Source organism: Strix uralensis, chromosome 11 (assembly GCF_047716275.1).
Source record: "Strix uralensis isolate ZFMK-TIS-50842 chromosome 11, bStrUra1, whole genome shotgun sequence".
Lineage (NCBI taxonomy): Eukaryota > Metazoa > Chordata > Aves > Strigiformes > Strigidae > Strix > Strix uralensis.
In genome coordinates, this window is record NC_133982.1 from 8,571,122 (window position 1) to 8,594,942 (window position 23,821).

The following is a 23,821-nucleotide window of genomic DNA, read 5'->3' on the forward strand; positions in this document are numbered from 1 at the left end:
CACTATGGAGGAGGGTGCCTGAAACACAGCCATCTGCAAGCTACAGATATTTTTTCAAAGGTTGGAAATGCAAAATCCCATGACATAATTCACTGCTAACAAAACGTCTGATTATCTTTATCATTTACTATTTTATTAAATCTTTATTTTGTAAAATGTCTCATAATTTAACCTTGCAATTTGCTAACTCTGCTTAACAAAGGCAGACTATTTTATCTGGAAAAGAATTAACACAATAGTCTTTACCCTTATTTTATTATTTCAAATTTTTTTAAAATTTATTTACTAAATCTGCCAGAGCGCAAGTATTTGTATGAGTTTGAAAAAGAAAATATTCTGCTAACAGGAGAAAAATGCAACCTGGTCCTCTTAGGCTAATTGAATAAGGAGGGTGTTAATGGCTTCCAGCAAGATTTGAGAAGTTTCATCACTGGGAAGAACTTCATACAATTTCCAGACTACTGTTCTGTAGGTTCACTGCAAATAATAGCGGTATCTATTCTTGACTGTATTTCCACCAGGAAAATGGTCTGAATACAATAAGCTCCTAAAAGGAATCCTGTATCTCTTCCTCTTTTTTGGGGGTGAGACTTTAAAAAACAAAATGTGAATAAACCGCCTTGTAATAAACCATCTTATACTTTTTGGACCATGGTTAATTTTCGACCAGAGCTCTCTCTTTCCAGCTAGCCAGTTGGAAGAATAGCTAAAAGTCTGTAGACTACTAGCAGTACCTAATTGTTATGTCTTAGTAGATACTGCTTATGGAAAATGTGGCAATTGTTAATGCTTGCAAATCTAATTTCTGTTGGTTTGACTCATTAAAATTATGCTGTCAATCCTTTCCTGTAACCTTTTAAAGAAAATTTCATTTTTTCCTATGATAATGTTAAGGGAACACCCATGACACCATTCACAGGACTTCAAGGTCAATAGTGATAAAAAGAAGTCTTTTTGAAGAGTTATTATACACTGAGAATCAAGAAGCTGTAAAATTTCAGCATAAATGTTTGGGTGTGAACTGCTAACCTGATAGTTAAACCCTGAGTTATTAGAAAGTTAAGCATCTCCATGTTCTTTTACAAATGAGGCCTTTCCAATGACCAACCTCCACAGCTGTTGTAAATTGACAGTCTCAATATTCTAAGCACCTTCCCCTCCAGCCATCTAACCATTCATTGAATGGATGCTCCTGCAGTAAGGTCAAGAATCTTTGCCTTATTGTTCTTAAATGGCACAGTATGAAACGTTTTGCTGAATTTCCAGGTGTCATTTAGAGTGACCTATGCTGTCCTTCTATTCCCTTCTACATTATTATTCAAATAGTATATTTTATTTATCTCTGCTATAACCTGAAATTAGTATTCATGAAAAGAAAGCTATTTTAAAAATAACTGTAAACTAAAGCATAAAATGCTAATCAAGTAAGTTCTAAAACGTTAATTGATTGAGCACCATATATTTTAAAATAAGTATCAAGTTTTAAGAGTTTATATTCCTTCTCAATGGCAAAAGGACATATAATTTTAAAATAATGGCATGCTAAAATGGCCCCATTTTTTTTCCTATTTTTCTTTAATAGGACATCATCTTTTTGCATGAAAGGATACACTAAAAAATGGAGTTTTCTAAGGACATTTATTTCAAAGAAAGTTGATGGCAATAAAAGCAAAAAAGTTAAAGGCATATTAAAAGCATACTTTTATAATATTAAAGTAACAATAAAGTAGCCTCTCTGTAAATGAAATTGAGCCAGAATGAGAGTTAGCAGTAGTTGTTCAGCAAAACCACAACATTTTCTCAAGGAATAAATGGAGTGGAATACAGTTGTATTGGTAAGAGTGCTATATTTTATTAAAGTGTAGTTCACATACATGAAGTCTGACGTGCTTTCTTATGTGCATGGAAATATATATGCAACCTCTAACAGCTCTCAAAAGCCATGCGTCTATTGAAGATATAAAGTGTTGCCACAGTGCTTTTAAGATCTTTGCATCAACTCTGAAGAGTTTATTTTTAAATAACCATAGTTTTAGAAAAATCTGTAAAGAAAAAAAATTCAGATTCACAAATTCCAGGAATATATGTGGTTGCTGTATTTCAGGTAGAACAGGATGTGACCAAATGGAACATTTTTATTATGTATATTTAATGATGAGGTTGAACTAACTAAAACTACCTTATAGATATTGTTAGCAGATAAATGTATTCTGTTATATAAATACTCAAAGTACTTAAATGGTCATGTTTAAATGGCAAGATCACAGTTTTTGAAGAAAAGAATATGGACACAAAGAATGACAGGAATTGGATCACTATTATGCTGAGATCTTATTGGGAATATCATTTGGTGTGGGGGCCTGTAGTCTCACTGACTGGTTGGGGTATTACTGTCTTAGCATTCCTCAAAACCAGAAAAATACCAATTTCTCTGATGAACTAACTCATATTTCCAAATAATTTCAAGATTAGAATAGCCCCATAACTTTTCTAGAGAGATTCCTAGTCTTTTTCCTAGTGGAAGCAGGGACTGAAGGAGATAAAAGTATAAATTTACTATTTATACCCATGTATATAAGAGATACACAATGAATATATAAGTATAACATGTATGACCTCTTAGGGAAGCCTTATTTCCACCTGAAGAAAATGGGACCATTAAACTGGGTGTCTGACACCCAGTTGCCAAAATTAAAACTTTCTAAATTGCGATGAGCTAAAATTATTCTTGCATGCGTGTAAATCTATTTAGCTAACACCCATGGAGTTCTTTTATATCTGTGTGATAGCAACAGAGTGCAAAGCTTGCTCTAACGGCTTTAATATAACCACTTTTCTTTCTCACTGCATGTCTGGTTCAGTAAAACATGTTTTAATTGTAGCCAACTAATCTCAGGTCTAGTTTAGTATGATCAGGAGTCTAGAACTCAGTTCAAGAAATATCTCAGATTACCAGATTTTAGAGAGCAGTCAGTCTGTGTAGCTTGCACCACAACAAGAGGGAGTTTTCTACTAAAAAGCAACAGTCAAAAACTTAGCTTTGTATTCTTGTGGAAGAGAATCTCGTGGAACCAACAGATTTTATGTTGCTTCTTACTGTGAAGACCTTTTTGCAATATGTATTTTTTTTTCTCTAACAACATGGAAATTTGGATTTTACAGATCTTTTCAAAAGTGCTAATCCCTCACCTTTGAGGAAGTCCCCAAATCCTTTCTCACCGTTTGCCTGTACCCCCAAGTCACTAGTCACTGTATAGGTTCGATGGCTTAAAAGGCTCTTCTAGGAATTTGCTGTGGTGGATTAACATTTTTTCCATGTTCTAGCCAAAATAAATTTTGTCTCACCCTTGTACAATATTTCTGACTGCACAGTACACCTTCCAGTCATTGTTCAATCCATTTCAAAACACTGAATTGTAGACACAAAGGAAGAATTCCATATATTAACAGACATTTTAGGTGGCATCATCTGGTTTCATTACTGAAGTAGTAGTTAAATCTACATTAGGGGCCAAATGGGTAAGTTTTCCAGTGAACAATCTTTTCAAAAATATACCAGTATGTAGAGATAGGAAGAAGGATATTTAGTTCTGGTCGCTGTTTTCTATTAAACATTTGACACTATTGACAGAAAGTACAGTGTTAGACTTAAGAGTTGAAAAAATTGCAGTAGATGATGCTTTTGCATGTCAGTTGTGTGAGGCCAGATTCTGTTAGTATGGATTTGTACAACTGGCCCTTCTGACCTCAGTAGTTTTCCCACAGACAAAATACAGCTGCCTCCAAGTTCAGTGTCTGTTTTGTCTTGTTTGAATTTCAGCCACGTGGCTTCCCATAGTTACATTAGCACTGGCTCATGTTATGCTTATACCAATCTGTTATAATTTAGTGCTAAGTCGGTATGGAAACTGACCTTGCTATTGAGATAAAAATATTACCCAGGAAATTACAAGATGAACATACAAGGCATACAAATTAGCAGGAGGTAGAAAGATTGCCAGACTTCTGAGTAGCTTCCACAGTCAGCAGAAATGTACTCTGCAAAGTATTTTACAACTTTGTATAATCCATTCTAGGACAGCCTAAAAATTCTACCAGAGCTCTGGTAGACTGCAAGTTGTCTCACAGTGGCCAGAATGTGTTATAATTGAATCGGCATATATGCTTTATGCATTATAATGTTAATATATACTTTATTTTTCCCTTATTCCTGCACATCCTATACTTGTCCCTTATTCCAGTGAATTAGGAAATACGCTAATCGTAAGATAATACAAAAATTTATATTTATTATGAAATTAATTTTGAAGTTGAAGCCTCTGCATAGCTATCAATGGAGCATTTGTGTTCAGGTGAAACACAAGGGATACTTTGCATTATTTAAAACTGATCTCTTGGAGCAGGACAACCACAAGAACAGGCCATACAATCTCATTGCCTTAATTTTGGAGGCTCATCTTATTCTGTTGAATAAAAATATTCTGCTTCTGTCCCTCCCCCAGTTTAAGATATCTGTAGTGAGGTTATATTTCTGGTGGGTTTTTCTGTACAGCAGGCGTAACACTACAAAACTGATACTAGTCCTAAAATCTTGACTCAAGTAACTATATGGATGTGGCATTACAGGTTTAGTATCCCTCTTTGAGCTTTGGAATTAAACCCTAAAGAACGATTAAGCCACATCAACAATAAATGATAATTAAATATGCGATTACACGTATTTTTATTGCTTCAGCAGGAAATAGCTGATCTTTTTAATTGTAAAAGCTACATTCAGTTGGGATGTACATTCAAAAATACCATTTCTTCAATCCCATAGGATTTTACGCTGTCTTTATCATATCTTTGTCTCTGTTCTACTTTTAATTTCTGTTGGTGGGTTCTAATTATAAAGCACTTACAGAATGCCATTTATAACGTAATTATTGCATTTTAAAGGCTTATTATATAAAACCAAACAGAGCAAATATATACCATGGAAAGAAATGCAAGAACACAGTTCAGAATGTACAGTCTTTTAAAAAGATGAAAAACAATTAAGTCATCTCAGAAACCTCTTGATGTCATTTGGTGAATAGCATGAAAGGAAAGTTATCTGACCTATAGAAAAGTAATTGTAAAGATTTCATTTTCATGTGAGGGAATGAAACATTTCAAATATACTGAGGGATCATGTTGATGTGGTTTAACAGGAGCAAAAGACATTCCATTGCAAATTATCTATTGTTTCTCTTTGGTTTCAGGGTGAGGAGGTGTGATACAACTGGTCAGTATATGCTATTCATTTCTTCAATAAATGCATAGCTATTTCATATTCTACTCAGAATGCAACCTGCTTGCTGACAAATTTTTGTTATAGCAAGGTAGTAACTCAGGACAATCTGCTCCATTTTAAAAGCATTGCCTGTAGATACAGGGATGTGTATTTTGGAAATCCTAGGCTGTTGAGGTATCTAGTATACTGCAGCTCTTATAGCTTTAAGCAGAATTTCTGCAAGACTGCAACTGGAATAACCCCAACATACAGAAACATGCATTTGTTATCTCAGAACTTCAATTCCTCACTCTACTGTCAGTGGTTAAACTAATAAAATAAGCATAATGGTGAGTAATAATGGATATATAATTTTCTTTCCTGTTTGCCTGTTCAGTGTTTTTTATTTTTTTCCCAAATTAATATCTTTTGTGACTACCTCAGATTAACGGTAGACACAGTTGAGTAGAAGTGAATGATAAGAGAATTCTGTTTTTTCCTTAGCTACACAGGAAGACCCTAGTGGCTACTCTTGAGATAACTAGCAAGTCATGTATTTTAATGCTATCTATTTTTAGATGCTGCTCATTTTCACTTCCCACACACATTTCCCTCATTTCTTTAAAAATCATTCTTTCTCTGTGCTTCCCATGCAAATCTCTTGCTGTTTTCTAATTCTATGTTTTGATTATGTTAAGCATATTAAAATAATAGTTAGATGATAAATTGAAGTTCTGAAACACTAAATAGCACCAAATTTATAGTTGCCTTTAGCTGCTCTTCCTCCTGGACTCTCGCGGCTGTGCTTTGAACAAAGCAGAAGGCAGGTGATAAAAAATAATATGCAATCATAAAATTATAAAACATATCTACACTGTGAGAGGGTGACGAGTTCAGATTAAAAGGAAGATCATGAATCTGGAACTTAGCATGTTGCTGCTACAATTCACAAATTCAAATAACTTTTGTGGATATTTTTAAGTTGCAACTTTGTACTTTATTTTTGTCCTTACTGAAAACAAGGGACTGTGTACAGCTGGACACATGGTCAGTGTTGTATGAACCCCAGCTGCTCTCAGCACTGCCACTTAGCCACTGCAGTTGAGCTGCCAAACTGACAGCAGTTACTGTATGAGCTAGAGGCACTGGGGGAGTATAAACCATCTCTTTTTTTAAAGGATTTGTTTGGTGGTTTTCTGCCTTATCTATTCAGAGGGTGTAAAGTACCTTGCTTTGGACTTGAGGGAGCCTCAGCCTTACATCTGCCCAGCAGGGAGGTAGGAAACTGGGTCTTGATAGAAGAGGCTAAGCAAAAAAATATTGAACGGCATCTAACTACAGTGTTGACTTGGTAAATTTTTTTTGACAGACTGTCAACATTTGCTAAGGGCACTCGTGGAAAAGAAAAGGAGTCAGATGAAAATAGGGTAATTTTGAGTGGAATTTCACAGGACAAAATGCATTTCTAATGCAGCATTGCTTGCTGCAAGCAACGGAGCTTTAAAATGTATCTTATTTGAAGTTTGCTGGGTTTTATTTTAAATGAAGTAAAAAGATGGAAAATGTGAAGTTTGCTAAACAAGTTGCTGTTAATTCTATCCACATTTTCTGTCTGCAACTCTTATTTTTAGACCACTATCTAGAAGAGGTCATGTATGTGAGAGTAGAAATATCTTAAAATAAATACCAGAAGTACTCATTTAAGACTTGTTTGGCTTCTGTTAGCCCTCTCATTCCTGTTGTGGGTTGGGATGAAAATTCTCTTGAAGAAATAGAAAGGATTGTTTAGGGCATTTAGCAAGAGTCAACAGAAACTGGAAATTCACATCTAGTTAAGCTTTAAACCTCCTGGAAATGTTCTAAATTGTCAACAGCACTGACAAAACACTTCAGGTTCATTCATACATGCTATCTATTTATTGAAGTTTATTTTCTAAATGGCTTCTGAATATTTTCAGTTAGGCTTTTCTGCAAAAAGTCATCTTAGTAACTTAAAAAAATTTAATCAAATGTATTGTTTTGCATGATAACTCATCAAAAGAAATATGCTTCCCATAAATTCAGAGTCCTCCCTAATTCTCTTTGAGTTTGCCTGATTTTTTTAAAATTGTGTCAATAGCACTGTTGAACAGTGACATATGCCTGCAAAGTTGCATTAGTGTGGCTTACTTAAATACTTGTTGTATTCAGAAAGAGTTTTAATAAAGCATGTAGAAAGCTTTCCAAGGGAGGATAGCTAGCATACACCATAAAAGGCAGAAGTGGCATTCACAAGACTAACTTAACTGCTGGCTTAGGCTGTTGGTGCTCAGTTTGGAGTTCTGTATAGAAACAAACATTAGACCTCTGTCCCATCTTCAATCTCAAGTTTCATAGTAGAAAAATCAATCTAAGCTGCTAAAAATGAATAATTTTTATACTCAGACAGTTCCTTACTTGAAAATATTTACAGTATTATTTTCAAACAGGTGAATGAAGCCATTTCATTGGTTTATAAATAACAAACTAACTCTAAGTGAGACATCAAGTCACAGAGACTAGAGCTTAGCCCTACCACATGTCTGGATTTCTCAGGTGGTTTTGGTGATGTTTTTTTTCCCCTCTCCAAAAAGGTTGGGGTTTTTTTGGGCTGAGGAAATGGGCCATCTCTAAGACTTGCAGGTTCAAACAGCACCCGTAAATCATATGGTCACAAAAATCCCAGAGAAACAGGCATTTGGGGACCTGCTGAGCATACATTGAGCAAAAGACATGCATGCATTTGACTATACTGCATGTATTTACTGCACATTCAGATCGAATATCCCAGACATATAAAACTACCAACTCTGCTTATGCCCTAACAAAGAACTGAAACTTCTGTTCTAGGTCTTTCCCCTCCCTGAAATAACAGTTTATGGTTTTGTAGAGTTTTTTTTCTTTTAAATTCAAAGGTTTTAGAGGCCTGGCTAATAAGTAGTGTCAGGCAGTGCCAGCCTTACTCAGAGAAACACTTCTCAGTTTTAATAAAATTGAGGTGCTACTCAGCATGGCACAACATGATCCTAATTTAATTACATTGTGGTTGTTCTGATTGTAGGACACAGTCTTATTGTTTCCATATACAGATGCTAGAAGATCAGTGTTACACAGGCTCATTCTGTGTATGGGGGACCAACATCCCCAGTCCTCAAATTGCTATATGCCCATCTACCTTTCCTTTATTAGAGATACTGTGCTCCTTCTGAAATCAGTGTCCACATGCTTAGTCTGCAGGGAGTTACACAGGTGGATCAGGGTTCCTGATCCCATTTATACCTGCTTTTAAAAGAGGTTGCAGTTTAGTGTGCACTCTGCATGGTGAATTCTCATGGTCTGTAGAGTCAGATCTACTGCAAAATGAACATGAAGTTAATGCAGTTTGGAATCAAATGACTGCAGAATCTGACATAGTCATGGCAGGCTCTTGTTCTGTCATCTACTTACTAAAAATTCTAGTTTCCAGTCTAGGATCAGTCACAATTCATCTTGGTTGACTTAGCAGATGGGAGTCTATTAAGTCTTCTGTAATGAAAGCCTACTGAGAAATACTATTAGTTTGATATTAAAATTGTTGTGATGCTAGATTTTTTTGCACTTCAACTTATCTGCTTATTGGAAAAGAGACTGGTGTAATTAGTGTAAAGTCATGCAACCGTGAATTTTCTGATGCAGTTCTGTTGAAAAATACTATTAGCTCAGTTACTATTGTACCAAGTAACTTGATAAATATAGCAGTTCTAAACATATGTCTGTGTTGAAAGGGTTGTGTTTTTGTTTGGGTTTTTTTTTTTTTTCAGCATTTATAGATTATGAATGTATAGGGCTAGCATCTGGAACAGCTTAAGTCAACAGTGCATTGAAAAAAGAGCTCAGCGGCAGAAAAGCAAGCCTGTAGGCCATATGTGCTATAATCTAGCCTGATGGTAAATTGTGTTGCAATGCTTATGTTCCACTTACATCTGAAGATGACTTGTAAAGGGTAGAGAGTTACATCTTTTTAGAACCAATTTAATAGCAGCTAGATCATACTGGATATTTGGGGAAAATAGGAGGTATTGAACGATTTCAGAGAAGCAAAACTTGCGTGGGAATTTTGTCAAAGCTGACAGAAGGTACAGATTTTTGAAGTGTGAGAGAGAAGACTGAGAAGTAGATGAAGAAAGAAACCTGAGGAGGAGTAAGCACAGGAAAGAGGCCTTGCAAAATAAAGTATATCAAATTGAGTAAAACTCTTAGGTTCACCTATAGGTTGCAAAAGCAGGGCTCAAAAGATCATTTGGCTGTAGATAAGCATGCAATAGTATGTTTGTTGACAAAAGAAGCTAACAACCCTCTCAATCCACAATCCCCTCGGATCACTATGCATGTTAAATGAAAAACTGTCAGAGAGCTTGTTTTGCTCCCACTAGAATGTTATTCAGCTTGTGAATCAAGTACATATGTAAAGCAGTTCTTTAAACACAGCCAGGAATATTATACTGGGTATTTCACTTTGTCACCGTGTTTACAATTGTGTACCATTTCCCATTTTTAATGCTAATTTAATTGGTCTCTCTCCATGGGAAGAAAGTAGTGAAGGTATCTTTCTACACAGGTGAAAAGATGTAGAAGTGTTAATTTCCATAAACCCTCTCTGCAGCTGTCTGGGATTAGATGCAACGATTTCAAGAGAAAGCTAATGACTCTATAATGAGCACTGATTAGAATAAATTCCAGCTGTAAGCCTGTGGTCCTGTTTCTAGGAGCAGAAGAGATTGGTTCCCCTATGCATACTCCTTTTTACTGCCACATAGAAATACAGCATATGTTTTCTGGAGATTGATTTCTTTTCCTCTCAACATTGAGCTGAGGCAGGGGAACTTAAGAATAAAGCAAAACCATTATTGAAAGCAAAACATTTTTATTGAGAACCCTATTTAACTTGGCCCCTTAATCACTGATCAGTGCACAACAATTGCACAACACAAGTCAGCATTTGCTTGTCTCAGCAAGGTAAAATTGCTGAATCCTGAGGAGAGTAAAGGAGGATACAGAACTGACCCCCCATGTTCTCAGGAGCGCTTTTCTTCCCCCCCAGTCAGAAGTTGAAAATTGCACTTGAATGGATACAGAAGTTTGACCTAACTCTCCACTATCAAGGAGGGAGCTGAGATATCAGAAGGAGGAGGAAGTCTTACACCAAGCAGAGGAAGTGACCTGTTGACTCAGTTGAAGCCTTTATTATACAGTGCCTCTGGATCCAGAAAATCATTACTACTATCCTTCAGAGGACATTGGAGTAGTGTTAGACATAAGTCCAGTATTTTCTCCAATTTCAAGAGCATTCTTAGTAAACAATATGTGAATATTAGCTATGTAACCTTCTAACACCATAGATTTATTGAAAAAATTAGGAAAAGTATTAATCCCTGCAGTAGGTGACTCTGAAGGCTTCTGCACAGTAGACTGGATAGCAGAATGTATAGTAAAAATTTCTTATCTATTGCATTTCTCAAAAAGCATCCAAGTTCTGGTTTTGTTCTTTTAAAATCTGAATACATTGGGTTCAGTTAATTGGCATCCACATAGATAAACTAATATCTCTGTAGATGAGAAGATGGAAGAGTTTGGACCTCTGGCCTTCAGGAACTAGCACTTTGCTGTGTGACATGAGACAACTTAGAAAAAGCCTAGAATGATTTTAGGTTTTAAAAGATTCAGGTTATGCTAAACCTAATGTAAGACTAAAGTATTTTTCTAGGAAGCCTGAGAGATATTTTGAAGTGGTGGAAGAAAACTAGGCAACCTTGGATGTTCTGATATTTGAGTTAAAATATAGCTGTCTGTTTCCTTGACAGAAATGTATGTGCAGGTCCATAAAGAGCAATTCTCAGACTTGTGTTTGAAAACTCTATTTAGTAATTCAGATGTGCCAGTACAGTTGAAGTTAAATTTCATAGCTGAAGATGGTATAATCAGTGCACATTCAGTCTACAATTCAGAGGCTGAGAATAATAAGTTCTGCTTTTTTAATGTGATCTGTACTTGGTTTTCTAAAAAACTAGTGCCTGACTGAGAAGATGGCAAAGGTAAGGAGGCCAACTAGAATTGTAATTGTTATGCAGAGATTGCTTTGCAACTTCAGTTTCCATAGCATTAAGATCAGCCTTGCCTCTTATTGAAAAATCAGGCTTATTTTACTTCCGTTGGGAATATGTGCCACAATTTCAGCATACAGGGGTGAAGCACTCAAGCTGAATTAAGTGAAACCCAGTTTCCTATGTCAATATGTCTAGTATGTCAGTGCTAGACATGCATGAGAGGAATTACTTTCTCTCATCACCTATGCTCTAAAAAGTTTCTAGTCTGCCACTATTTATTTGAAGTCCTTCCTTTACACTCCCTCCCCTAGTGCATATGCTGCACTTTCACATGCCACTATTAGGGGAGAACTGCACCTGCTGTTATTAATGCTGCCCAGCTAACCATTTTCTTAGAGGCCTCAGAGACCCTAACCTGGAAATTTCCCCACAGCTGTTGTAGCTGCCATGCATCAGCCATCCCTCCCTTTCTCAGCTCATGCCCTGTCTAGCCACTGGCTTTTGGCTCTTCAGAGTAGGTATGAATGGCTTCCTGTGACAGACACTGCTCTACAGTATCTAGCATGCAGCAGATTTTCTTGCAGATAAGTAATATCTATGAACATTCAACTACTGGAATTTATAAAAGGGTATCACTGCAGTGATATCACTTAAGGCAGTTTCAGGGCCTGGATACTAAATGAAGATTCTCAGATGTGGGTAGAAAAACTCCCTTACACTGTTTGGCTAAAAAAAGGGTTCTCATCTCCATATGCTTTAGGAAAATCTGAGTCATGGAGTTTCAAACTGTACTTGCGTTACATGCTTTATGCTGCTTTATCTTCAGCTACTCTGTAGTGACTTGTGTGCAGGGTCTACTGCACTGTACATCCCTAAGTATTTCTTAATACAGAGAACATTTCCAATGACTAGTAGACTGAGGCCACTGCAGATGAGAACAGTTCTTTCCTTAAGAGACACTAATCTGTTCTCTTCTTGAGAGAGATATTTGGTAAATAACTTTCACTTAAGACAGATAAGGTGTCTGTAGTTCTTTCTTTCACTGCCATTCAAAAATATCTTTTTTGTAGCACTTCGTCTTAACTTGTTTTAGACATGTTTGTATAGTGCGCTTACCCCTTCCTGATCTGGTCATACAAACAATTTATCTTGCTTGTGGGCAGCACTTTGCAGCCTGTGCAGAGCATTGCAGTGTTGTGACTAGACTGTTATTTTAATTCAATGTAAAATAATTTTTGCTTATTCTGCAATCACAGTATAGAAAGATCCTTAGTTTGCAGTAAGTAAAGCTAACTAAATCAGAGGTTACACTAGTGGGCAGATGGCTTGGTGTTCCGAGTTTCTTATGATTGACTCCAAAGTAAGAATTGATAGCTGGTTTATTAAAGGGATCATAGTGGGCATACAGATCATATTGAGAAAGTCTTGTAAGTCTGCTAGTTCTTCTGATGGTGAGAAGGTACAAGTAATCACTGGGAAAGTTTTGCCTTCTCCTTTGATTTTCTCATCTAAAACTTCACTTCAGATATACTATTTACTTCAAAGCTTTCTGTCAAGACTAATTCTGCAAGGTACCAATAACTAAAGAGAGCTTCACAAACTGGGTTCCTTTCATGTCTCCTCCTGTGACTAACATGCATCTCTGCTTTGTATCCCAGAATCTAGAATTGCTGTTTCAGGGACAGCTTAGATTTGCCATGTGGTGCCATTACACTAATCCATAGATGCATGAGATTCCTGGATTTGTCACAAATGCAGGTTTGGGGTTTTCCTTGTGATATCAGAAATTCAGCAGGGATATCTATGAGGCTTTAGGTTAGTGACAGGATATTTTTGATAAATTAATAATACTTAGGAAATTCATATCCATATAGATATCCTCTAATCCCCTAACTCCATGCTAGTTTTAGTGCTCTATATGCACACACAAGACTTGAGAAACTGGTTATGTCAAAATGATCATGTCATTGGCTGACATGCCTTTGTTATATGCCTATAGTCAAGCATGCAGTTGTGTGGTACATTTCAGAAGTCTGTGTCTGAGCTCAGTTCACCCTAATTAAGTAACTGCACAGGTCAAGCTTATCATAAGCATACAACAATAAAATACACAGGGAAACATATATACTGAAAGTACACTGTTTCCCCCCATCCAAATCACACACAGCTGATCAGTTGTCAAGCCTATAATTAGCTGTGTTCTTTATTTTGACTATTTTTGATACAGTTCATCTCTCTGCTTATTTATTTAGAATCCAGTATTTAGACAAAAATATGTAATTTAAAGTAGCACAAGTATTTAGTGTGAAGAATTAATGAGCTTTTACTGTAAATGTGTAATTTTTTTCCCTAGGATTAGATTGTTTGAAAAACAATCTTGCAGAGGGATCTAGATAGATTGGAGCATTGGGCTATGATTACTGGGATGAAGCTTATCAAGTTGAAAGCCAGATTCTGTACCTGGGATGGAATAATGCCCAGACACAAGTATAAATTGGGAGGAGTGGCTGGAAAGCAGCTCTGCAGAAAGACATCTGCGGGTGCTGGTTGGCTGCAGGCTCAATATGAGTCAACAGTGTGCCCTGGCAGTCAAGAGGGCAAACCTCATCCTGGGGTGCATCAAACACAGTAAAACCAGACAGTCAAAAGAAGCGATTCTCTTGCTGTATTCAGCACTGGTGCAGCCTCACCTGGAGTACTGTGTGCAGTTCTGGACCCTGCAATTTGAGAGCGATGTGAAGGTCCTTTTATGTGTCCAGAGGAGGACAACAAAGCTGGTGAAAGGGCTTGAAGGAACGTCCTATGAGGGGCGGCTAAGGACTTTGGGCTTGTCTGGTTTGGAGAAAAGGAGGCTGAGGGCAACCTCATTGGTCTCTACAGCTTCCTGAGGAGGGGAGGTGGAGAGGGAGGCACTGAGCTCTTCTCCCTGGTATCCAGTGATAGGAGGTGTGGGAATGGTTCAAAGCTGCACCAGAGTAGATTTAAACTGGACATTAGGAAGCATTTCTTTACCAAGAGGGTGGTCAAACACTGGAACAGTCTTTCTAGAGAGGAGGTCAATGCCCCCAGCCTGTCAGTGTTTAAAAGGCATTTGGACAAGGACCTTAACATGCTTTAACTTGGTCAGGCAATTGGACTAGATGATGCTTGTAGGTCCCTTCCAACTGAAATAGTCTATTCTAAAAGCAATATTTGGTTTAACTCTGGGAGATACTTAATGACATCCAGCTAGTAAGAGTTAATAAACCAGTGAGTGATTTTTTTAAAAGAACTTTTTCAATAGCAGTGCATGATCCTTTAGCACCCTATGTGACTGCCAAGTTAACAGAATTATTTTCCTTTAGTTTCGGTAAGAGCAGGTCAGATTCTGAATGTATGCTTTCAGTACACATCAAAGAAATGCCTAAGCTGAAAATTGAAAAGAGCTCCTGTTTACTGCATAGCAGTCAAAGCATGACCCCTTACTGGCAAGGAAAAGAAATTGAAAACTTATTTCAAGGTTCAGGTTTAATTCTCTTTCAAATTGACAGAAGAGATCCCACACTAGAATACATTTAGCATAAATGTAAAACCTTCTCTTTATCTCTTCCTTTCAGTGTGCAAGTTATTACTTTGGTTTCATGGTTCTATAACATGAGCATTTTAAAAGTTATGTCTGTGAATCTGGTTTAAATATCTACAAACACATCCTTTTTACCAAATAAATCTATTGTTTTTTTTCTTATTCACATCACTGATGACCTTTTCCTGAATGTGTGTTTTTTCATCTTCCCTACAGTAATTGCTTAGAAATGATTGTCATATAAGGAGTTGGCTATGGCAAACAGGAAACGTCAAAGCACTACAGCCAGCATGCTGGATCACAGAGTGAGAGCTTGCCCTACTTCATCTCACAACAGGGAGCCGGAAGATGAAGAAAGTGACCTTCCTATTGAAGATTATGCAGCGAAGGAGGCAGAACTAGCAACTGTCAGACAAGGCAGTCCTACACCTGTGGAACATGAGTGCAATGATCATAGTGGAGATGGTGACTCCAGCTCTGACTATGTGAATAACACCTCTGAGGAGGAGGACTATGACGAAGGTTTGCCAGAAGAAGAGGAGGGGATTACATACTACATTAGATACTGTCCAGAGGATGACAGTTATCTGGAAGGAATGGACTGCAATGGGGAGGAGTATGCTCCCCATGAGGAACACCATGTTGAAACAGATGAATGTCAGGAAGCTGTAGAAGAATGGGCTGAAGGTAAAATTCAGCACCAAGATGAAAATGAGGTGACAGGCAGTCAAGAGTGGCAGGAAGGTCAAGATAATGGTGTTCAGATTTTGGAGGATGAAGTGTCATCTTTGGAGATTCAAGACCAAGAAGAAAACATACAGTATTGTCAGAGTGAAGGTGGCTATCCGGACTATTACCCAGCAGAGGCTAATGGAAACTCACAGGCAATATCACCATATCATTCTAGAAAAGAGGATGCAGAGTTGGAAGAGCAGGAAGAGGACATTGACCAGATTGTAGCAGAAATTAAAATGAGTATGAGCATGAGCAGTATTAATAGTACAACAGAAATGAGTCCAGAGCACACTGGGACTGAAAACATGGCACATGACTATAAAGAGACTTGTTCAAAGGGAGAAGCTGTTCACAGTGCTAACAGGCATGAGGGGAGGCCAAAATCACTGAATATCCCATCTGCCTCTAAGCACAGTGGAGACGTGCCTAGAGGTTTTAAAGCAAAGTCAAGAACCCCAGAGGACAGGCAGAAGTGGCCGCAAGAGCAGGTATGAGGTTCTCTGTTTAACCAGACTGTCAGAGGCATTATGCAAATGTTACATTAGTTACTTATTACAAATAGAATTAGAGAACAGTATTTTTACTTTTTTACTCTGTATTGCATTCACAGCTACATAATCACATTGTACGTTTAGAAAAAGGTGCTGAACATAGTCAATTTAGGTAGAGAACTAGAAAAGGGGTTTTGCACAGAGAACAGACAATTCTAAGTAAAACAAGGTATTCTAATGCATGGGGCAAAACTAGTTTATTTACACTATTTTTATTCTGCAGTGACACACTAGATAACTTAAAACTGGGGTCAGCATTCAAGTACTTGAAGGTTTTTTTCCATTAAGGTCTCCCGTTCCATTGCCTTAGTGGGTCATTACTTTTAATTTCGTTTTCAATAGAACATATGCCAAGGCTAGATACTGCATTTATTAAACACAACTACAAGAAGTGCCTGCATATTGCTGTGTTTTTGTACTAGGTGGGCATATCTTGACCTGGGCAAGAAGGAAGAAATAGGAGCCTTACTTGTACCAAAAAATGCTATTAAGCAGTTTTTTATCACAAGAATGGTGGAGATATTAATTTAAACCATGCATGATCTTTTCTTGTTCTAATGTTGAGTGCCAAAAAAAGAATCTGGAAATGAAGATCAAGCTTTTCTAGAGGAAAAGAGGTGTGAGGTTTTCTTCTTTTTTTAAAGTTTCAAATTGAATGTGCTTACTTCCTTACAGAGGGACATACCTAATTCCCTTTGCTCTAAGGTCAGTTTAAAGCTTTGACTTTGCATCTCTAAAGTGATATGCAGCTGAATTATTAGTTACCTTCTACAATGAATGGAGATCTACCTAAAAGAGGTAAAACATAACATGTACCTAGATGATGGACTAGTAAGAATAAGTGAATTATTTTGCCTTACCTTTAATTAAAATGCTTTATTAAACTTCAGAGGTGTAAGTTTCCTGTTTTCAGCTTTATCAAATCTATAAATATTATGATTTTCTGTAGTTAAGTGCCCCACAGTTAAGCAATTTTATCTAGATGATTCCATTAAAAACAGACATTAAAGTATGTCCATTCCTCCAAATGGACATATGTTTAAGTATATGCTGATGAAACAGGTTGACCTTTATTGTAATTGTGAACAAAAAAATCTTAGGGGGATATTTTCATATTTCCTAGTATTGGCTAGGAGCAGAGAAGTCTAGTTAGCATGTTTTAGACTAATGGTCTTTCTGGCACAGTATACTAGCAGCTGCTACTGGGAGTGTTGCTGCTTGTAAGTTTTGAAAGTATTTGCAGAACAAAAAGAGAAGTGGAGCTCTTGAATACGAAAGTTAGTGAATTCTTCTGTATGCTTGGATAAGAAATTGTTGGGTTGTTTTTCCCCAGAATGATTACTAATTCAAAACAGAATTCAAAATAGACTTTAATTTCAACATCTTTTTGTATTCTTTCAAAGTTTATTTAGCAGAGGTTGAGCTGAATTGCATTGTACCCTTATTATTCTTGCCAGACTGCTAACAACTGGGGGTTTTGTAACACCAGAATATTGATATAACTGCCACTGGTGTGAAAATAAACAAAGGGACCTAAGTATTTCTGAGTTGCCTGTCTGAGCTTTAATTGTTATTTCCAGTCAGTCTTGGGCCAATGCCTTAATCCTTTTTGATAATGGAGGAAGTGCTGCTGTGATAGGTAGCCACTGGCTGGCCTGTAGCCATTGAGTTTCTACAATCACTCTTCATAAAAACCACAAACTATTGTCTAACAGATACAGCATTAAACAATACACTATTTCATTCCTTCAACTATGAAGAGAGAAAGGAAAGTAGAGACACAGGGATACAGGTATCCATTTCGGTACGAAGGGATAAACGAACTGGATGACAAGACATGCATTTAATTTGTAAGAAAGGAGACAGAGCAAAGCTGCTGTAGGCATCTTCACTGAAAAGCACATAGGCCTCCAAGGCATAAAGGTGAGAAGCAACATTTCTTACGGAGATACAGAGGCTCACAAATGGACACACAAGGAGATTCTCCCCTCCCCAACCCCAAGCCTCCAGGGATATAAAAGGATTAAAAAGCAAGTTAAATAATCTTTGGCAAGCATTTCTTGAATGTGTTTATCATAACAAGACTAGTCTTATCTTGCTTTGTTCTGTTCACCTACTGCAGGTTGCTCATTATCCACAGATTTATCTAAAAATCAGGCTCATTTGTGAGAGCATTAGAACAAGAGTACAGTACCCATTTCTAACAAAGTGAGTTTTATACTGAATAGGTCCTTAAATGTCCTTACATTGAGGTGCAGCTGGACCTTTAACATAGATATTAGACCTCAAATATTTTAGATAAAGTACAGAGAATTTTGTTTTTCTTCTGGGGCACTGAATTCTCTAAGTGTTTCCTATAAAATATCTAAGGGATGGATGCAATTAGCGCACTGTCTAAATGAACCTGCCTCTCAGTTGTGGCACTGTGGTAGTCATTATTTTAATTACAATAATTAAAATTCTTACATAGTGAAAGGAGAACAATGCAAGGCCAGTGTCAGTAGATTTGCATGCCAAACATCGTTTGCAGCAGATTTGCTTGGAGGATCCTTGGTTTTGTCATCTTTCTAGAAGATTTCAGTTATTATAAGTGTGCATCACACAGTCCAAAATATCATGGTGAGAAGATGACACAGAAGTACACGTATTGCACATATGGAACACTTTTTTGCACCAATTCTTTAAGTAAATGTAGATTTGAATTCTTTTAAGTTAAACCAAGTTAAACTTTTAAGTACTATGTGAGTTTTTGTAAACAATAAGCAAACAAGAATGTGCATTTTGTGGTTTTATACACATACTATGCTGTCCTTAGTTTTTCATGTTTCTGCCCCTCTCCTCGTTTCCTGCCTCCCATAGGTGGTAATATTGCTGCATAAAATTTCAGATTAGTTAACAATAACTAACACAATACATTTTTACATACCTTTAAAAATATATAACTATTAATTCTTAGCCTATGATAAATGCTAGCAATTATCTTGCTTACAAAATGTTAAATAACCAGTAGACTAATGCAATTTTAAAGGTTCCAGTTGCTAGGTTTGCTTTCAGCAATTAATCACCAGAGAGCAGTGGTCACTTCAAGAAAGAGCCAACAATCTACAGAGAATGGAAAACAAAGTAAGCGTCTCATCTTACAGCATGGGTCAGTCTCCAGTCTTAAATATACATGCTCACCCTTGAAAACTTTGGGAATATATGGGCTTGCTTGTATGAGCCTTTATTTGTAAATACCTCTAGGGAAGTGCAGAAGAGGATTTGCACTAGACAAGCCTAAGGGAAACCTGTCATCCATTTAGAGTGTATATTGGCTCTAACTCATTGTTTAGCACAACTTTTATTTCTTGCAGGTTTTCCATGCTTACATTATTTAAGAAAGGCACTACATCTATGAAGTTGAAACTGAGTATTTTGGGGATTTTATGACACAACTCAAGTTTAACAACTTCCTCAAGCTAGGAGTTTCCCCCACCCCCATTTGACATCTTAGTCATCTCAGACTGAGCCAATTGCTAATGTATCTGACACACGAAGAAATTTTGGTTTGCTTATAAATCATTTTACATGTTTTGGCTTCATGCAGAGAAGTCAAATATGGTCAGACACCCTACTGATGTAATCCTGAATTATCACAGTTTTTATTGTAGAATGAACATGAATTAACTGACTTGGGTATATCTTTGGGCGCAGTAAGAAGGAAGAGGAACTAAATGGCTCATTCAACTCATACTAGCATACAGTATGACCAGAAATTTTAGATTGACAGGGTATTCCTGTGCAAAAGTAGTTGCTGTTGACTTGAAGTTTTTTTCTTTTGGGAATGTTATTATATTTGCATAGCTTCAAGTTTAGCTAGAATATCATTGGCTTGGCACACTAATAATCAACCTAGGAACAGGTTTACTAGGTGGAAAATGAGGGTAGTCTCCTGTTGCAGATGAGTGCTGTTACCGCACAAAATATGAACAAGGGCCTAGTCTAAACCAAAGCTTGAACTACAAAAAGCTTGTCTCCAGCTCAGTTCACTGTAGCATATTCTGTCGTGCTTCCTTCCCATGAAGCAGTATGGTATGGGGCAGTCCGAGGCTACCCAACTGCTCCCTGACAGCATTTGGAACTTTGGTTTCTCCTATTGAGACACATAAGACATCTGCAGAGAATGATGGCATTGCCTATTATTTTACTAGTACTAACTTAATGCTAACTCTGTGCAGTCAGGTAGCATAATTAAAGAATGGTAGAAACAGTCAATAAAAAAGTTAACAAAACATTGGACAGCAGCTGAAATAATACTGATGGAAGATGTCTTTTGCACTAATGGGACTGATAAATAATTGCTCTTCTCTGGAACCTCATATGTAGCAGAGTTTACTCTTTTCATCCCAACTAGAGTCACACTTTTAGGAAATACTGGCATTGGCATGGCCTGAGAGCTACTTCTGATGAGTGGGGACTAAAGATGACTATGGGACTCAACACTTTGAGCACTGACCATCTAATCAGCCCTTTGCTCTTCATGTCTCTACTTAGATTTCAGATGGCAAACTCTTGAGTATGCATAGTCTCTCCTACCCTACTGAAACAGATCTATTTACCAATAATAAAAGATTAAGTTTTTATCAGCACCAACACCCTACCTTCACCTATACCCTTTTGAAAAAACAGGGATTTGTCATTATCACTATTAAGAAGGAGAATGTCAGAGGGAAGTCTACTTTTTAATGATGCTGCCTGTGACATGCAAGTCCTATTGCTTCTCATTTCTCAATCATACTTTCATACCACTGGCATACATTTGAGAACCTAACCAAATACACTCATATCGGGTAGGGACCCCACAAGCTTCTGCAGTGTTATTCTCATTTCACAACTTTCATATAGGCTATGCCTTTACACTTTTTCAACATGGACATTCAGAGACAGATAAAATACCACTAACAACAAATCTGTGAAAGAAAATGTTAGTCTTCTTTTTTGTCTCGGTTTGTTCTCCAACAGTTTTGCACACATCAGTACTGCTACTGTGTTTTGTTTGCCTGTACTAGTAGAGCTCAGTATTAACAAAAATATTTGAGGTTTATTACCTTCTCTTGGCATGGGCACAGTGCTCTTTTGCTACAAAGAGCCCAAATCCAGGAGTCTTTTGTCCGTGAAAGATTTTGCCCTTAGAACAGTTTGAAGCAGCTAAAATAATAGACATTTTAGACAACCTGTATCTTAGGAATGTCTTACTGAAATTCAGTCTGAGTGTTATGGGGTTCATTTGATAGAATTTGTGGAAAACACAAATGGTTGTAAATAAAGAGTATTTTAAAAAGCTTGCTGCATTCTCCCATGTATTCTAGGCAGCTATGGGGCAGAAATATTAAATAGCTATTACTGAGTGACAGTTCCCTAATTTAACAAGTACTTACTGAAGAGTACTAAACAGTCCAAACATTCTCAAACAAAACCAGTTTCTCTGTGCTAGTTGGCTGAGTCAGCCAGCTTTTTAGCAATTAACTCCTGACACCAGGAGATCAGGAGACACCAAATTAATTCCCCCTACCTAAAGATGCATTAGTAACAATCTTCTCTGGTAAATTTAAAGCAGAAGCCAGCATGCAGTCCAAGTTACATCTACATAAAAATGTACCATTCAACACAGTTATTTCTCTGAAACTCGATTTTAAATACATGCAAGGACAAAAAAACCCTCTTATTTCTTTAAGAGGATAAAAATAAATTGGTGATTGTTTTAATGTTTATTGAAATCAGACAGAGTATTGAAATTCTTTTGTAGAATGCTTACATTTCTAAACTTACTTTGACTCCTGTTTTCATAACACCATTTCTGTACTCAACTTGCTTACTTGGAAATGCTCCTTTCTACAAATATTTTCCTCTTCACTTCTGACATGTGCTAGCACCACATTATTAGCACATAAGTAATGTAATCTTTGTGATATAATAGAGTGTGAAGTCTGGCCTTCTTTTTCCTGTGATCAAAATCAGAAATCCTTCAGCTAGTCAAGAACTGCCCCACTTGGATTATATCTTTGTAAGTGTATCCTGCTGGGTCAAATTGCTCCTACTGACAATAGCATGTTACTGATGTCACGATAACTAATACAGCAGCTCAGTAGGGATACATTAAGCCATTCCCACTACACATCACCAGCATTTACAAGAGAAGTTATTTCAGTCATGTAGTTTAATAAGAATAGTACTTAATAGACATAATAGACTTGTTACTAGGTTACCATCTCTTGATTCAAAAAATATGTTTCAGTTGCACCTTGATGTGTTTCTATGTGTTTCACAGTAGTGTTTAAATATCAGGAGAACACATGGCCCAATGATAAACTGAGAAACCAACTGAAGATCACAGAAGTTGAAACTAGAAACTGAAGTTTTGTCCTTAAGTGACAAATATAACACACCCATCTGCTTTACCTTTGTTCTAGAGAGAGACAACAAACCTGGATGAAAAGTCAATTAGATCTGTTGGCTTACTTGTGCAACAGGTACCTTAATAATCTAGTCAACCTACCACAAAACATCTCTTTTCCAAGAAGCTTAGTGGTCCTCAAGACAAGTTACAGAATACATACACAGTACATTAGTTTCTGAACACATTATTTCATAATATTTGAACAGTATTGGAAATAAAGAGATTGGCAGGTATGGATCCTAAGCCTCATTATTCAAATGTTTAAACATATTAATAAAGTCTTACCACACCTTTGAGCTGCACACAGTGCTTGCTTACCAACTCTTTAGAAGAAGGATTAACAATTCTGAAAAAACTAATCTTTCATTCCTCTCTCAGACAAACTATTCCTCTGAACAAAACAAGAAAGGGACTAACCTGCTGGCTTCTAGCAGAATGTTCTCTAGCAGGAAAGTGCTTCATCAGCACTGAGCACCACAGCAGCATTCAGGATCACAGGTGCCAACTTTGAGGGGGACTGTATTGCTGAGATGAGCTTTTGACTGAAAATCTAAACAGCTTACACTGGAATGAATAACCAACCAGTAGTGTTAAGAAACAGCAGAACTCAATCATTACCAGCCCTCACTTCCAGCTAAGAGAGACTCTATATTGCAAGAAGGGGTAGTTATAAGGGAGTCTGGTTGGCTGGGAGGGGCCCTGCAAGATTGGTGGGCGGAGAGAGGCCCAGGTGGTCCCAGGCCTGACAATTAGCCATAGGACAGGGCTGGCCAGGGCATGGATAGAGCTGCAGACTTATTTCAGCAAGATGTGCATAGATGATTCAGTGTCCTCAAATAAGTAGAGTCTGATTTTCCTCTTGGCCTACAGATGGCATTTTCTGCTGCCCCAGGTTCCTTCACATGATGCTGGACAGTGCCTCGGTACTTGCTCAGAGGCAAAAGTACACCTTTAATATTTTAATGTTTTAATATCTTTCCTTTGCAGAATCTGTCCTCTTATCAGAATCTTATCCTAGGATAAGAGACTTCTAACATAGCTGTACCACTGTGTTAATGTGCAGTCAATTTTCTAATTAGACTAATTCTAATTTTAATTAGAATTTTGTGGTGCTGCTGCTGCTGAAGGGACACAGGGAGTGCTACACTCCAAAGCTGAGAAGATCTCAAGAATGTGATATTA

The 23,821-nt window shown here is 37.2% G+C and overlaps 1 protein-coding gene across 6 annotated transcripts in view; it reads left to right on the top strand.

Moving 5' to 3' along the window:
* APBA2 (amyloid beta precursor protein binding family A member 2) overlaps nucleotides 1-23,821 on the top strand; it is a 122,815-nt gene that overhangs the window by 64,105 nt on the left and 34,889 nt on the right. For all 6 annotated transcript variants that reach the window (XM_074881009.1, XM_074881011.1, XM_074881007.1 and 3 more), the window contains exon 2: nucleotides 15,134-16,140. In XM_074881009.1, the coding sequence (XP_074737110.1) occupies nucleotides 15,172-16,140 (969 nt within the window). In that variant the 5' untranslated portion in view covers nucleotides 15,134-15,171. The remainder of the gene's footprint in view (nucleotides 1-15,133; nucleotides 16,141-23,821) is intronic.